General features: G+C 42.9%; 1 protein-coding gene across 1 annotated transcript; it reads left to right on the forward strand.

The window, feature by feature from the left end:
* Positions 1 to 14,545: 14,545 nt before the first annotated feature.
* Positions 14,546 to 16,305, forward strand: TMEM215 (transmembrane protein 215). The gene is made up of 2 exons (XM_069579434.1): positions 14,546 to 14,800; positions 15,029 to 16,305. The coding sequence occupies exon 2, from the start codon at positions 15,087 to 15,089 to the stop codon at positions 15,792 to 15,794; it is 708 nt and encodes a 235-aa protein (XP_069435535.1). The 5' UTR covers positions 14,546 to 14,800; positions 15,029 to 15,086; the 3' UTR covers positions 15,795 to 16,305.
* The last annotated feature ends 652 nt before the right edge of the window (positions 16,306 to 16,957 follow it).

Consider the following 16,957-nt stretch of genomic DNA (forward strand, 5'->3'; position numbering starts at 1 on the left):
TTTGCAACATGGTGCTGAAGAAACTGAGAAATAAAGCAAAGGAGTGGTCTGTGGAGGCCAAAATGCAGCCTTTATTTCTGAGAGAGACCAGACTGGAATCTGTGGCTTTTAGTCTATCAAGTAAGCATGCTTGCTAATTCCAACCTCAGAATTCAGATCACTTACCCAACTGTCTTAGCTCATGCAGGCTGCTAAAACAGATGAACATAGATTGTGAAGCTTATAAACAACAGACATTTACAATTCTGGAGGCCTGGAAGTCCAAGATCAAGGTGCTGGCAGATTCACTGTCTGATAAGGACCTACTTCCCAGTTCATAGATAGCTATTTTTCACTGTATTTACATATGGCAGAGAGGGTGGGGGAGCCCTTTTTCCCCCCACCTTTTTTGTCAAATCAGGGCACTAATCCTATTCATAAGAGTTTTACTCTCATGACCCAATCACCTCCCAAAGGACCCTCCTAATACTTCCTACTAACCACCACATTGGGGTTTAAGATTTCAACGTTTAAAATTGGAGAGGCCAAAACTTCACTGATTTACAGAGGGAGATTTTAATCCAGTGCTTCAAATATTCATGCATATGGAAATTTTGAGGCTTTTCAGCGGCTTGGCAGCAAAGAATCCACCTGCAATGCAGGAGACATGGGTTCAATCCCTGGGTCAGAAAGATTCCCTGGAAGAGAGCATAGCAACCCACTCCAGTATTCCTGCCCAGAGAATCCCATGGACAGAAGAGCCTGGTGGGCTACCATCCTTAGGGTCACAAAGAGTTGAACGTGACTAAAGTGGCTGAGTAGGCATGCATGGAAAGTTTACAGTGGAAATTAGTGACAATACTAAATTGACAGTTTTTAGGTGGAATAATGCTCTTTTTGGGCTAAGTGGCATGTCTTGAGGTTTATAACTTACTTTAAAATAATTCAGGATGAAAAATAAAGTATAAAAGTGAAGGGAGGCAACCACTGGAAAATAGCTTGACAGCTTCTTTAAAAATTAGCATTATCATATGACCCCAAAATTCTAAGTACCTACCCAAGAGAAACAAAGAATATGTACCCACAAAATCATGTACATAATTGTCCATAGCAGCCCTATTCATAATGATCAAATGTCTATCAACCGATAAATGAATAAACAAAATGTGGTATATAGAACCACACAATGGAATATTACTTGGCAATAAAAAAGAACAAAATACTAAAACATGGATGAATCTGAAAAACACCATACTCATTGAAAGAAATCAGATGCAAAAGAACACATACAGCATGATTCCATTCATAAAAAATAGTCAGAAAAGGCCTGTCTACAGAAACAGTAAGTAGTTAGTGGTTGCCTAGGATCAGGATCAGGGGTGAGAATAAGGAGTAACTGTAAATGGGCTCCGGGTTCCTATTTAGAGTGATAGAAATGTTCTAGAATCAGATTGTGGTGAAGGCTGTACAACTCTATAAACACATTGGAAGTCTTTGAATTATTTACTTTAAATGGGGAATTGCATGGAATGTGAATTACATCTCAATAAAACTATTTTTTAAAGGAAAAGGGAAGGAAGTGTTGGGGAGAGGAAAAGAAAGGAAGGAAAGAAGAAAGAGAGGGAGGGAGGAAGAAAGGGCGGAAGGAAGGGAGTTTTTGTTGGTCATGATGACCATAACCTTCACAGAACCTGAATTCGAGAGAAGCCAAAATTATCACCCGAATACTTGATGAGAGAGAAGGAGATCTTTAAAGATTTTAGATGCATGCTATTCTGAAACCTAATAAACCTCTCATTCTCTGCAGTGGTTCTGAACAATCTTTCCTCTGAACAATGCTAGATAAACACAGCAAATGTCTGACCCATAGGTTCTCTTTTTTCTTTGGTTGGTGGTGAATATCCCTTTCTAGTTACACACTCTGAGTCTATAGGATAAAATACAACAGAACTAGTATTTTTCTCTAAAAACATATCCAAACTGGACTTCCCTCGTGGTCCAGTGGTTAAGAATCCACCTTCCAATGCAGGAGACACAGGTTGGACCCCTAGTCTGGGAAGATTCCACATGCTCAGTTGCCATAGTTACTGAAGTCTCTGTACCTTAGAGCCTGTGCTCTGCAACAAGAAAATCACCGGAATGAGAAGCCAACACGCAGTCCTCCCCTCCCTCCTGTAGCAACTAGACAAAGCCCACACACAGCAACAAAGACCCAGTGCGGCCAAAAATAAACAAGTAAATAAATAAATATTAAAAATATATCCAAACAGCCCTGATTATGATCTTCTGTGTTTCCAAAACTTTTAAGTCATAATTATCTGAAGAAGCCCCTAGTTCCATCCCTTATCTGGATACTCTTTTTCATTATGTATGAATTTTTAAATACTCAAATGGTAATCTTACTTCCAAAGTCTTGGCAAAACCATCACTCTCAGGTCCATGTAGCCCTGATAGCATATTAAGGTACAGAATTATCAGGGATTTTTGGCAACTGTAGTTAGATTATATGCATTTCTTTACCAATTCAATTTCATTAAATTTCTTTCAGTGATTTCTGCTCTGTTGATGCCTTTCTTTCTGTTTCCCAGGACTGCGATGGAATTAATCTCAAAATTCAGACTCATACAAATATTCTAATTCCATTTCTAGATGTTGAGAGTTGGGGAGGAAAGGTATATGTGTTTGATCTGTTTGATCTGCCAGTTTAATCCAATCTGCAACTTCATTTACTATGAATATAATAGAAAAGGCAGAGGAACCAGAGATCAAATTGCCAACATCTGCTGGATCATGGAAAAAGCAAGGGAGTTCCAGAAAAACATCTATTTCTGCTTTATTGACTATGCCAAAGCCTTTGACTGCGTGGATCACAATAAACTGTGGAAAATTCTGAGAGAGATGGGAATACCAGACCACCTGACCTGCCTCCTGAGAAATCTATATGCAGGTCAGGAAGCAACATTTAGAACTGTACATGGAACAACAGACTGGTTCCAAATAGGAAAAGGAATGCATCAAGGCTGTATCTTGTCACCCTGCTTATTTAACTTCTATGCAGGGTACATCATGAGAAACGCTGGACTGGAAGAAACACAAGCTGGAATCAAGATTGCTGGGAGAAATATCAATCACCTCAGATATGCAGATGACACCACCCTTATGGCAGAAAGTGAAGAGGAACTAAAAAGCCTCTTGATGAAAGTGAAAGAGGAGAGTGAAAATGCTGGCTTAAAGCTCAGCATTCAAAAAACGAAGATCATGGCATCTGATCCCATCACTTCATGAGAAATAGATGGGGAAACAGTGGAAACAGTGTCAGACTTTATATTTTTGGGCTCCAAAATCACTGCAGATGGTGACTGCAGCCATGAAATTAAAAGATGCTTACTCCTTGGAAGAAAAGTTATGACCAACCTAGATAGCATATTCAAAAGCAGAGACATTACTTTGCCAACTAAAGTCCGTCTAGTAAAGGCTATGGTTTTTTCTGTGGTCATGTATATATGTGAGAGTTGGACTGTGAAGAAAGCTGAGCACCGAAGAATTGATGCTTTTGAACTGTGGTGTTGGAGAAGACTCTTGAGAGTCCCTTGGACTGCAAGGAGATCCAACCAGTCCATTCTGAAGGAGATCAGTCCTGGGTGTTCTTTGAAAGGAATGATGCTAAAGCTGAAGCTCCAGTACTTTGGGCACCTCATGCAAAGAGTTGACTCATTGGAAAAGACTCTGATGCTGGGAGGGATTGGGGGCAGGAGGAGAAGGGGACGACCGAGGATGAGATGGCTGGATGGCATCACGGACTCGATGGACATGAGTCTGAGTGAACTCTGGGAGTTGGTGATGGACAGGGAGGCCTGGCGTGCTGTGATTCATGGGGTCGCAAATAGTTGGACACTACTGAGCGACTGAAATGAACTGAACTGAACTGAATATCCCAGTGTTTCAATGCAACAATAACCATTTCATATTTTCTATACTAAAATTAATGTGTGTGATCAACACCCTTATATATAAAAATGTTTGTGTGTGATTCTGTTTCTAAAGGAAGCTTTTTAATGTCTGTTGAACAAAAGTAAAATGAGTTGGTGGTCTCTGGGTTTTCATAAATATATATTATCAAAAGGCTGAAGACCTGAATATTCAAAGTGATCATGAGATAAAAGAACAAAGCTGAAAGTATCAGGTTCCTTGACTTCAGACTATATTATAAAGCTATAGTCATTAAAACAATATGCTATCAGCACAAAAAGAGGCACACAGATCAATGGAACAAAATAGAGAGCTCACAAATAAACCCATGCACATATGGTCAATTAATCTATGACAAAGGAAGCAAGAATATACAGTGGGGGGGAAAACAGTCTCTTCAATAAATGGTGCTGGGAACACTGGACAGTTGTATGTAAAAGAATAAAATTAGAACATTTTCTCACATTGTATACAAAAATAAACTTGAAATGGATTAAACACCTAAATATAAGTCTGGAAACCATAAAACTCCTAGAAGGAAATAAGCAGAATACTCTTTGATGTAATTCATGGCAATATTTTTTTGGATCAGTCTCCTCAGACAAAATAAACAAATGGGACCCAATTAAACAAAAGCTTTTGCGCAGCAAAGGAAAACATCGACAAAACAAAAAAGACAACTTATGGAATGGAAAAAAAAATATTTGCAAATAATATATCTGATAAGAAGCTAACATCCAAAATATACAAGCAGCTCAAACAACTCAATATTTAAAAAGAAAAAAAAGACCAAAAATCTGATTTAGAAATGGGCAGAAGACCTGAATAGACATTTTTCCAAGGAAGACACACAGAAAGCCAACTGGCACACAAAAAGATATTCATCACTAATTATTCAATTCAGTTCAGTTCAGTCAGTCAGTCATGTCCAACTCTTTGCAACCCCATGAATCGCAGCACGCCAGGCCTCCCTGTCCATCACCAACTCCCGGAGTTCACTCAAACTCACGTCCATCGAGTCATTGATGCCATCCAGCCATCTCATCCTCTGTCGTCCCCTTCTCCTCCTGCCCACAATCTTTCCCAGCATCTGGGTCTTTTCCAATGAGGCAGCTCTATGCATCAGGTAGCCAAAGTATTGGAGTTTCAGCCTCAGCATCAGTTCTTCCAATGAACACCCAGCACTGATTTCCTTTAGAATGGACTGGTTGGATCTCCTTGCAGTCCAAGGGACTCTCAAGAGTCTTCTCCAACACCACAGTTCAAAAGCATCAATTCTTCAGTGCTCAGCTTTCTTCACTGGAGAAATGCAAACCAAAACCACAACGAGGTATCACCCCACACCTGTTGGAATAGCTGTCATCAAAAAGACCACAAATAATAAATGTTGACAAGGATGTGGAGGAAGGAGAACCCTACTACACTGTTGGTAGGAATGTAAACTTGTGCAGCCATTATGGAAAACAATATGGAACTTCCTCAAGAAACTAAAAATAGTAATAGAACTACCATATTATACAGCAATTCTATGTCTTGCCATCTATTGAAAGAAGAAAAAGCACTAATTCAAAAAGACATGCACCCTTATATTCAAGGCAGCACTACTTACAACAGCCAGGATATGGAATCCACCTAAGGGAACATCAACAGATGAATATATAAAGAAGTGGTCATATATATAATATAATGGAATATTACTTGGCCATAAAAAGAATGAAATTCTGCCATTTGCAGCAACATGGATGGACCTGGAGGGTATTATGCTTAGTGAAATAAGACAGACAAAAGAAGGACAAACACTGTATGTATTACTTATATGTGGAATCTGAAAAATAAAACCAATGAATAAATATAACAAAACAGAAGCAGATCCAGGGATATCGCGAACAAATTAGTAGTTGCTTTTGGGAAGAGGAACTGGGGGAGTGGTAAGATAGGAGTAAGGGATTAAGAGGTACAAACTACTATATATAAAATAAATAAGTTACAGAGATATATTGTACAGAACAGGGAATATAGCCAGTATTTTGTAACTTCAAACAGAGTATAATCTATAAAAACACTGAACCACTATATTGTACACCTAAAATCAATATAGTATTGCAAACCAATATAATATTGCAAACTATTACTTCTATAAAAATTTTTTTGAAGGTTGGACATGTCAATGTGCTATGTTAATCTAAGGACAAGAAAATGAGAAAATCAGATGAACCTTCAGTTTAGGGATCAAACCACATAAGAATTCTCTACTCCCAAATCTGATTCTCAACAGTCCATTTTTCTCATCGTTCACTCCCTTAACCAGGATCCTCTATAGAATCAAAGGAAAGACAACACGGAGAAACATCTAAGCTAGTGAATAAGCTCAGCCCTGGAGAGCAAATGGATGTTTGGCTGGAACCACTCAGATACCTAAAACGTTTTCATCTTTGGAACTATTAATCTAACATTGTCACTTGCACTAGCTTTATTTTTTAACTTACAAATAGATTTGTGAAAATTCTAGGCTCCTTTGTACTTTGTTTTGCACAACCGAATGAACCCTGATGAGCTGCAAGCATTTTTAGAACTCTGTTAATTCAGCACTGGAAAACAATTGAAGAAACTTTACATCTCTGGAGGCCCTGAGTGAAATAAGAGAAGTTAGAGTTGTAAAGGCAGGCTTTAGTAAAGATCAGAGTTGCCTGCTAAGAGCTAGAGAAGATGGGAGGAGGTACAGAGGAGGCGTGAACACCACCAGATATGTAGGAGGAATGAGTCAGAATTACAGCCAAGAAGGAAAAAAAATATCAAATCTCTAACTAGGTGCCTCAAAACACCCATTTTTAAATCAAAAAGGGGGGAAATAGTACATTTATTATTTTCTAGGTTGAAAACAGGGTTGTAAGACATCTCAAATGTGATTAACATAAATTTGGGAGGAACCATAAGATTTTACTCCAATCCAACATGAAAATCCACTTGCTGTCTTTCAATTTTCCTCTCTTCTCAATTCATCCATATCCCTTTCTCTCCTGTGAGGAAGTGCCAGAATGAGGAAGGGGGCAGGACAAACAGTCTTTCAAATCTTTGTGTATCATTCATTCAACTACCATTTATTGAGTGCTTAATACACAGAAGAGACCATTCTCTCATTAAAACAAAAACTTTTTCTCATTATAAAATAACAGCAGAAATTTTGACAATTCATAAAAATATAAAGAAAATAGTAGCAATTAGGTAATGCTCCAGCTCAGTGGTAAAGAATCCGCTTGCCAATGCACAAGACGCAGGAGACGTGGGTTTGATCTCTGGGTTGGGAAGAGCCCCTGGAGGAGGAGATAGCAACCCACTCCAGTATTCTTGCCTGGAAAACCCCATGGACAGAGGAGCCTGGTGGGTTTCAGAAAGTCAGACCTGACTTCGCAACTAAACGCAATGCTCCACTCCACCACCTAGAAATAATCACTGCTAATATTTTGAGAGTATTTCCTTTGGTCTTTTTTTTTTCTATTCTAGCTTTTTTTTTTAGTAATTAGGAGCCTACTAAATATAAAATTTTTTCAAGTTATTTTAATGGAGTTTTTTATTCTTAGTTTTTTAATTAGTATCATATTGATCCCATTATCATGGGTCATTAAAAATATAAAAAATATAATTTTGTTCATACATAATACTCCCTCAACTGACTGTGCATATTCCCTCCAATGAATGTACTATATTGTGTATAACCTTTCCTCTGTTATTGGCTATTTCAGTGTATTCCAGTGTTTTACCACTAGGGCACTGTAAATTATTTTTTGCACATAAATATTTTTTGTGCTACTGTTTATTTTTATGGGAAAGTTTGCCAGAATCATACTGCCTGAGTCAACTGGATTATGATAAACCCAATAGCTCACCATCATCCAATAGAATTTGGTAATGGTGAAATATTTATATCTGCACTGTCCAGTACGGTGGCCCACCACCACATTTGACTGCTCAGCACTTGAAACGTGGGTAGTACATCTGCAAAATTGACTTTTTTATTTTATTGCATTTTAATTAATTTAAATGTAAATAGCCTCTTGTGTTAATGGCTGTGGTGTTGGTCAGTGCAAGGTCTTAATTTGTTTGATTCTTGGAGACTTCCACAGAATGGCTCTCATTCTGTTGCCATAGCACTGAATTCAGGAATTACTGTGTGGGTCCGGAGAGTCTGAAAATGATAATGAGGACTTTGTTTATGCCTCATGAACTGTGCCTGTTGTCACATCAGGTGTGCTCAGCAGACAGGAGGCCAGGCTATGAGTAGGCTTGGATCTGCCTCAAGATAATAAGGCTTATGAATACATGGGGAACCTAGAAAGAAACACTTTGTTTCTAAAAGGGTTAGATGTGACCTTCCCTTACTCAGACATTGCTATCCCTAAGTGTGTGCCAGTTGGTGAAGCTGTGGGGACTTCCATCTACATCTTGAGATGAGTAAATGATGATTAATTTACTCGTATGGTGCCTGAGCCTGGTCTTTCCACCAGTGTACACTTACTTCTGACATGTTTCAGTATCAGTAGAATAGTCATGCAAAGGGATGCACTTCTTTGAAGTTCTTTAGATACCTGAGCAGACTTCATCCCTGAGTTAGTACCAACACATTCCCACTAACATATGCGAGTACTCGTCTCAGCACCACCCTGCCCCGAGTATTGGTATTATTTTTTATATTTACAACTTGAATGGATTAAAAAAATCACATAGCATTGTCATTTAAATTTAGAAATATTTTATCTCTACAAGTAAAGTGCTAAAGAGAGCTTCCTTAAAAAGTTTTCTTTCTTGACCCTACATCCCACTTCTGGCTATCATTTCATTTCTCTATTCTTAACAACAAAATCCTTCAAGTTTTCTCTGCTCTCTGCCCCCAGTTCCTCTTCCTCTTTTCCCTCTTGGACTCATTTCAATCAATATTTCACCTCCCCCCGGCCACCCTACCAGAACTATTCCTGTAAAGGTGACCGATGACCTCCATGTTGCTAAGCCCAGTGTTCACTTTTTAGTCCTTTTCATATTTGTCAACAGAATCGATGCAATCACTATGCCCTCCCTGAACTGCTTTCTTCTTTTAGTTCCTTGGACCTCTGCCCATTGTCTCACCTCGCTGGCCATGCCTTCACAATTTCTTTTGCTGGTTCCTCCTCATCTCCCCAGCCTCAAAATGTTGATGTTCCTTTGTATTAGTACTGGAACTTCTCTAGCCTACTGATCTCTGCTCCCTAAGTCCTCATTAGATCTCTGCCTAAGATCTCATTAGTCCCAGGGATTAAAATGGCAATCATATCCCAACAGCTCCCAAGATTGTATCTCCAGCCCAGACTTCACCCCAAACTCCAGACTTGAACATCAACTCTATCACCAAGTTCACTTTGATAGAGCAAATAAACATGTCCCAAACCAGGTTCCTGGTTTGCCACCTCAATTTTCAAATCTTAGAATCATCCTTGATTGTATAATTTCCCTCACATCCCAAATGTATCAGCAAATACTGTCAGCTTTACATTAGAATACATCAGAATCTAACCACTTCTAGCCACATCCATAAACCGATATCATCTCTTACCTGGATAATTACAGTAGTTTCCTAAGGGGCCTCTCTGCTTCTGCCCTCAACCCACCTTGTTTATTTTCTATACAACAGCTAGACAGAGTGTTTAAACTATGGGTTGGGACTTTTCCCTCCTTTCCAGAACCTCCAACATATAAGAGGCCCCATGCAAGAATAAAAGGAGCAAGGCTGCAGCCAATCCATGATAGACAAGCAGGATGAGCATAGAGCCTTTGAGATCTGAAAGTCTTGTTGCCACAGCATAATCTATACACACATCTTGCTCTGTGAATGTGAGTGACCACGTCTCACTAACTTGTATCTCCAGCACCTGGCGCAGTGCCACACACATCATAAATGCTCAAGTAGTATTGAAGAACTGATGCTTTTGAACTGTGGGGTTGGAGAAGATTCTTGAGAGTCCCTTGGACTGCAAGATCAAACCAGTCAATTCTAAAGGAAATCAACCCTGAATATTCATTGGAAGGACTGGTGCTGAAGCTGAAGCTCCAATATTTTGTCCACCTGATGCAAATAGCCAACTCATTGGAAAAGACCCTGATGCTGAGAAAGACTGAAGGCAGAAGGAGAAGAGGGTGACAGAAGAAAAAATGGTTGGATGGCAACACCAATTTAATGGACATGAACTTGGGCAAACTCTGGGAGATGGTGAGGGACAGGGAAACCTGGTGTGCTGCAGTCCATGGGGTCGCAAAGAGTCGGACATGACTTGGCAACTGAGCAACAACAGTACTGAATGATTGCAACCCTTCTGCATTTCATCTGTATGATTAAATGTGTCAGAGTAAATATTCTTTTTTGTTCACTTCCAGAAATAAGGGTACTTTATGAAGATATGTAACAATAAAAAAATAACATTTTCTATGACAATAAAAATAACTGCATATATTATATGACTGGTTTCACCCAAATAGTATTTAAAATCTAAAAATTTTAACTGATTCTGTGGCAGTCTGCTACTTATTAATATATAAATACATCCATGACATGAAACAAAAATATTTAAGAAAGTAATTGAGTTGAGAGTAGATATTCTATAAGATATCTTCAAATTCTAGCCTCCTGTGATTTCAATAATCTCAGAAATAAAACGTTCTGCATTTCCTTCTCAAACACCCACATGTTAAAACCTCATTAAAACCTGAATTTGCTTTTTCTTCTGATGAAAAGCTTTTGTACAAAGCTGTATATGCTTACAGCATTGCAAGAACTGCTTAGGGTTTTAAAATCCTAGTGCGATCAGCCTGTACAGGCAAGAAATTAAACACTGAGAATGCCTTTTCTGTCCCTGAATATTGTAACCCTGAGTGATGTCTCCCACCTCCACCCACTTTTGCTGCTGACTTGGGCAAGTATACCTGCTGTTCAAAGACCATCTGAAATTACCTTTAAGAAGGAACTGCTTTGAGAGAATGAGGCTTATAATTAGTCATTGAAGTCTCCTGCAGCTTTATGCTTGGGTCTTATCTAAAGCCTAAGTAGGTGAACTGCATGACTTGAGTCAAATGGAATTAGATGCTTGTCCAAGTTAGAGGAGGTCTCTGTTCAGCAATGTTGCCTCTTCAGGCTTCAGCTAGGTTTCCAGCATTATTATCAGAGCATCTGCACAACACTAACAACTGTTCAACCCTGTAGAAGTGACTGTCAGAGAATCACGAAGAGTAGAGCAGAAATGGTCCTCAGCTAGCTCCCCATGCAAAGCCCTTGTTTCACAGGAAATTGAAACCCAGTGAGGTGAAGTGATTTGCCTCAGGTCACAGGTAGAAGAGAAGCTAGATCAGGGAACTTAGGAGGTAGGATAATGATGATTTGCTTGATTTACTTGATGTAGGTTGTTAGACAAAGGAACAGAGGACAATCCCACAGTTTCTCAGTTGGGCACATAGGAAGAATAAAGGGGTCAAAGGAGAAAGGGCAGGTCTGAAGGAAATTTGACAAGCATAGTTTAGGTGGTGTTGAGATTGAGGTGTCTGTCTGCCATACAGACAGATATCAAGCAGACAAGTAGATATTATCAGACAATTAGATATTATAAATCTGAAATGGAGGGAAAAGGACAAGGCTAAAGAGATAAACATAGGGGTCATCAGCACAGCCAGCCATCAGCATAGCTGTCAGCATCAAAGGGCTTTGTTCAAAATTAATAAAATAAAAAGAAGTTTTACAATGTAGCCTACAAATGAGTGGCCAGGAGATGGGAAAGAGACCAGAATAGAAAGGCATTAGTAAAGGAAAGGGAGAGAGGGCTTCAGGAAGGGAAGCGTGGTCAGCAGTTGTGGTACACGCTGCTGGTTGCTTCTCCAACTTCCCTTCTACTCTTCTTCCTCGATAACAAATCTGTAATTTTTTTTCAAAGTGGCAATAAATCTGGTCAACACCCCTCCCTGCACACAAAATCTTGATTTCCCAGGCTCCTTTGCACAGAGATGACCGCTATGACAGCCTTCTGGCCAGTAAGCTACGATGTCTGACCAGTGAGCTGACAGAGCTATGATAGAGTTCTTCATGTAACGTCTATCTGTTGGTGCAGCTGCCAGGAAAACAATTATTTTCCTGATGGAAATGGTCAGACAGCTGGCCTCTCACTTTTGCTCTTTGCCTTTCTCCCTTTCTTCCTTCTTTCTGTCCAAAATAATGATTCTATGCCAGAGGTACAGCAACTGTCTAGTGAGGAGGAGTAGATACTGGAGTGGAAAACTGAGTCTGATTCCGGATCCACTCAGTAGAAAGAGTGGGAAGCTTGGGAGTCAACCTTGGACTCCAATTACCATCTTACTTTCTTTGATCCTTGATTACAGCTTTAAATATCTTTCAAATTCACTGTCTTCTAACCATCCTTACTAGCCCTGCATTGTTCAGATCCCTGCCATGTCTTGCCTGGCTTATTGAACTGCCCTCCTCCAGGTCTCCTTGTTTACCCCTCAACCCCTTCCAACCTGTCCTCTAACCTACTGTCACGGTCTGTCAAACATGGAATAGTTTCTGTTGATCCCTGCTTAAAACACTGCCACCACTCTTCACTGCTTAGAGTCAAAGATCCTTAGCCCCTCAGACAGGCTCTTGATGACTTGGCTCCTGCCTTTTATTGATTATCACGTTCTAAGCAATATGGGCTTCCCTGGTGGCTCAGACAGTAAAGAATCCCCCTGCAATGCCGGAGAACCTGAGTTTGATCCGTGGGTTGGGAAGATCCCTTGGAGGAGGGCATGGCAACCCACTCCAGTATTCTTGCCTGGAGAATCCCCATGGACAGAGAAGCCTGGTGGGCTACAGTCCATGGGGTCACAAAGAATCGGACATGACTAAACCACTAAGCACAGCACAGTCCAAGCAAGCATATGGGCTTCCTTGGTAGCTAAGCTGGTAAACAATCCACCTGCAAGGTAGGAGACCCCTGTTGGATTCCTGTCAGGAAGATAGGGTCAGGAAGATCCCCTGGAGAAGGGATAGACTACCCACTCCAGCGTTCTTGGGCCTCCCTTGTGGCTCAGACAGAAAAGTATCTGCCTGTAAGGAGGGAGACCTGGGTTTGATCCCTGGGTCGGAAGATGCCCTGGAAGAGGGGATGGCAACCCATTCCAGCATTCTGGCCTGGAGAATCCCGGTGGACAGAGGAGCCTGGTGGGCTACAGTCCATGGAGTCACAGAGAGTCTGCCGCAACTAAGCACACACACACACACACACACACACACAAAACCAAGTATATATTCCACCCACTTTGTGAACTAGAACCATGTACCAAGCATCGCACTAGGAACTTTACATTTATTTAGTCCTCAGAGGGTTTGTTCACATATTTGATAGTAATATTTTCATTTTACAGATGCGTCAACTGATTCTCAAAGCAGTTAAGTCACTTGCCCAAGAATACATGGTTAATTTAAGTGGGGAGAAGGCCTGGAGGTCAAAATTCTTTCCATCAAAGCACGGCCTTGATGAAAAATACTACCCCATCCCCTCCCCCTTCCTTCCCCGCCCTTCCGCATCCGGCTTCTCACTATTCCCCATCTACCCTAAATAAGCAGCCTTGTTGAAGAACCCCAGCCAAAGCCAGTCTTGCCCCCGGGGCCAGAGGAATCCTGCCTGTCGGTGGGGAGCAGGCAGGTTGTCCACACCAGCGTGGGCGAAGGAGGAGAGAATCTCCCAAAGCTGGAGCTGCTGGCCGGGCTGATCCCCGAGTCAAGGCCCCTCCTTTTCCTAGATAGCTGGGTGTTGGGTGTCAAGTGCAGGGGGATGGAGAGCCGGGGCTGGAAAGCCCATCTCCTTTGACCCAGCCGGCGTGGCTGGCACCGCGGCCGTGTCAGAGTGGGATCCAGGATCCAAGGCCACCCCCTGCAGGTCCCAGGGCTGTAAGACCCAGGTTGGGGGCGGGGGAAGGACTCTGGTGACGCCCCCAGGGGTGAGCAAGACCCGGCTGACCACTGACTCAGCCTGGGCGCGGGTCCGGTGCGCTTAGCTGCTACTCGAGCGCTGTTGTGAGCCGCTGCCGCCCAGCGCCCGAAGACAGGGCAGTCGTGGGCCGCAGGACCCCGAGAAGTGCAGCCCTCAGAGCCCCAGAGCCTCGACGTTCAGAGACAGGCGGTAGGGGAACCTCCTAGGAGCTGCTCCAGGGCGAATCGGGCCAGCCACATCTGCAACTAGAGAAGGATCCAGGTCCCCGGGGGACATCTCCAGCTGGCACTTCTGACCCTCGGACCGCGGACTTGGAGCCCCGGCTGCCCGGTGGGCAAACTCGCCCGAGTTCGTCTCCGGCCCGCGTCAACCGCGCGCCCGGGACTCTCCCAGGACACAGAAGCGGGTCCAGCCGCCCTGCTCAGCCCTCCCAGGCAGCGGCGGGACGAACTCCGGCTGCTCCAAGCTCCCCAAGTAGACCGTGGGCAGCCCCTTCTGCCCCGGTGGCCTCTCCTTGGGGTCTAGCCCCCTCGCGCCCCCGCGCGTCCTTTGTTTCTGAGCTCGCTGTGAAAGTGATGTAACCAGGCCAGGCTCGCGCGCCGCTTTCCCTCTTTTCCAGACTCAGTCCGTCCTCCCTCCAGCACCCGCCGCTCTTCGCGCAGAGCTGGGCGCTGGGCTGCGCCGCCGCTCCGCTCCGCTCCCAAAGCCCTGGAGACCGACGTCGCACCACTTGGATGTGGAGTCAAGGGGGAAAGCCAGGCTTTCCTTCCAGAAACAAGGGAGAGAGCCGAGGAAACAGCTGCTGTGGAGGTTTCTAAGGAGACTCAGACTGGCTTTTTTCCCCGTTCCCGGGAGACGGCAGGAAACCTCAGGTACCTTGGCCACCCCAACCGGTGGATGTCTCTCTGAGAGAGAGACAGGGATTGCAATAGTAAGAAAGAGAGAAAGAGAGAGAGCAACAGAAACAGAGGGGGAAATAGAGACGGAGACCAAGCCTGACAGTAGAGTCGGAGTAAGAGAGAGGTCTGGTGGGTGGGAGATTGACTAGGATATTTTTGTTTTGTTTTGTTTTTAACCCAGGGCGGTTTTGCCTCTGACAGTAGGGAGGAACTCTGCTCCTTGGTCAGCAGGCAGTCCCCAACCTGGATGGAGTGAAAGATGCGGCCCGATGACATCAACCCGAGGACTGGGCTGGTTGTGGCCCTGGTCAGTGTCTTCCTGGTCTTCGGCTTCATGTTCACCGTCTCTGGGATGAAAGGAGAGACTCTGGGAAACATCCCCCTCCTGGCCATAGGGCCCGCCATCTGCCTGCCAGGCATTGCGGCCATTGCCCTGGCCAGGAAAACCGAGGGCTGCACCAAGTGGCCCGAGAATGAGCTGCTGTGGGTCCGAAAGCTGCCTTGCTTCCGGAAACCCAAGGACAAGGAGGTGGTGGAACTGCTGAGGACCCCTTCAGACCTGGAGTCAGGCAAGGGGAGTTCAGATGAGCTGGCTAAGAAGGCGGGCCTCAGGGGGAAGCCTTCCCTCCAAGGGAAGGGTGAGTTGCCTATGGCCAGCTCCATCACCACCCCCACACCCATGGAGGAAGGAGAATGCCAGAGCCCTGGCCAGAGCGGGCGTCGGGAGGAGACGTCCAGATACTTGGATGGCTACTGTCCCTCGGGCAGCTCCCTCACCTATAGTGCCTTGGATGCCAAGTGCTCAGCCTGGGACAGGTCTGAGCACCCTGAGCCCGAGGATAGCATCTTCTTCGTGCCCCAGGACAGTATCATTGTTTGCTCCTACAAGCAGAACAGCCCCTATGACAGATACTGTTGTTACATCAATCAGAGCCAAGGCAGGTGGGACCACGAGACGAGAGTCTAAGTTTTGCATACAAGGGTCGCTGTGTTGATAGAAACGTGACTACACTCAGCTCCCGACAGAAGGAAACTGCCCTGCTCCAACAGCCTTCACACGGTTAGAAACTGACCGGGTACGTGATGGGCGTGCAAGCCTCTGGTGTGTCAGAGTCATGTAAATAGGCATGTTTGGGACACGTTTCAGGAAAGGATGATGAGGGTTAAGGACACTGGAAGAGGCAGTGGGTAGGAAAGAAAGCAGTTTCAGCTGCTTTTAAGCAATTTAAGCCATGTTGGATGCTTTGTAAAATATGGCAGAAAGTGTAACCTAGCACCTGCTGAAAGCAAGATAAATCTAGAGTGGGTTGCAGATAAGAGACGTGAAACGGTATGTGGGCTACTCAGAGGGAAATTGAGCTGCTTTCGGTCTAAAGACGTGGAATGAAAAAACAATTCAATACTTCAGTCTATGAAATGATTTTTTGTCCAGTGAAAGCTTTTCACGCTTAGTATTTGCTGAAAGAAAAAAAAAAAAAGTAAGATAGAATAGCTACATCCCTCCTAAGGTGTGATGGTTCCTGGAGAACGGGGAGTTAAAGACAGTTGAATCATGCAATTGACTTTTATGGTTATTACCTTCAGACAAGATCAGGGATTTTTAGTAAAGTAAAATAAGTGTCACCAGTTGTGTGAAAAACTAACATTTTTAGATGGCTATGTTACTTCTGAAACTCTTCATTTATATTGATTTACTGGGTCTTTATCTGGAGTGTTTTTTAGCATTTACTGTCAATCATGTACAATTTACTCATCAGGTGCAATATGGCTTGATATCATATTTTCATAGGTTAGAATTTGTTTTCATCAAGTCAAAGTGGACTTTACATATGTATACAAGTGTCTTTAACATTTCTGGAAGATGTAATTATGACTCTTAAATGCCTTTTAAATTGTGAAGATTGTAACGTCAATACCATTAGTCTTGAACTTTATGCAGAAATTATGTGAAATGTGATGGTTAAATTTCTGGAAATGTCTTTATTTGTACATTTGTTCAACACTCCCAAAGACTGTCAATGCCAGTGAAACAAGTTAATCCACTAGATTTAACTAAAGCCCAATTTTCATTGAGTTCTCCTGATCAGTGAACATTACATGACAAAGGTCTGTTTCATTTAATTTTTTGCT

This window comes from Ovis canadensis, chromosome 2 (assembly GCF_042477335.2).
Source record: "Ovis canadensis isolate MfBH-ARS-UI-01 breed Bighorn chromosome 2, ARS-UI_OviCan_v2, whole genome shotgun sequence".
In the NCBI taxonomy this organism is placed as follows: domain Eukaryota; kingdom Metazoa; phylum Chordata; class Mammalia; order Artiodactyla; family Bovidae; genus Ovis; species Ovis canadensis.

What these genes read in the sequence shown, in the direction of transcription:
- TMEM215 (XM_069579434.1), top strand. Translation starts at nt 15,087, where the DNA reads ATGCGGCCCGATGACATCAACCCGAGGACTGGGCTGGTTGTGGCCCTG.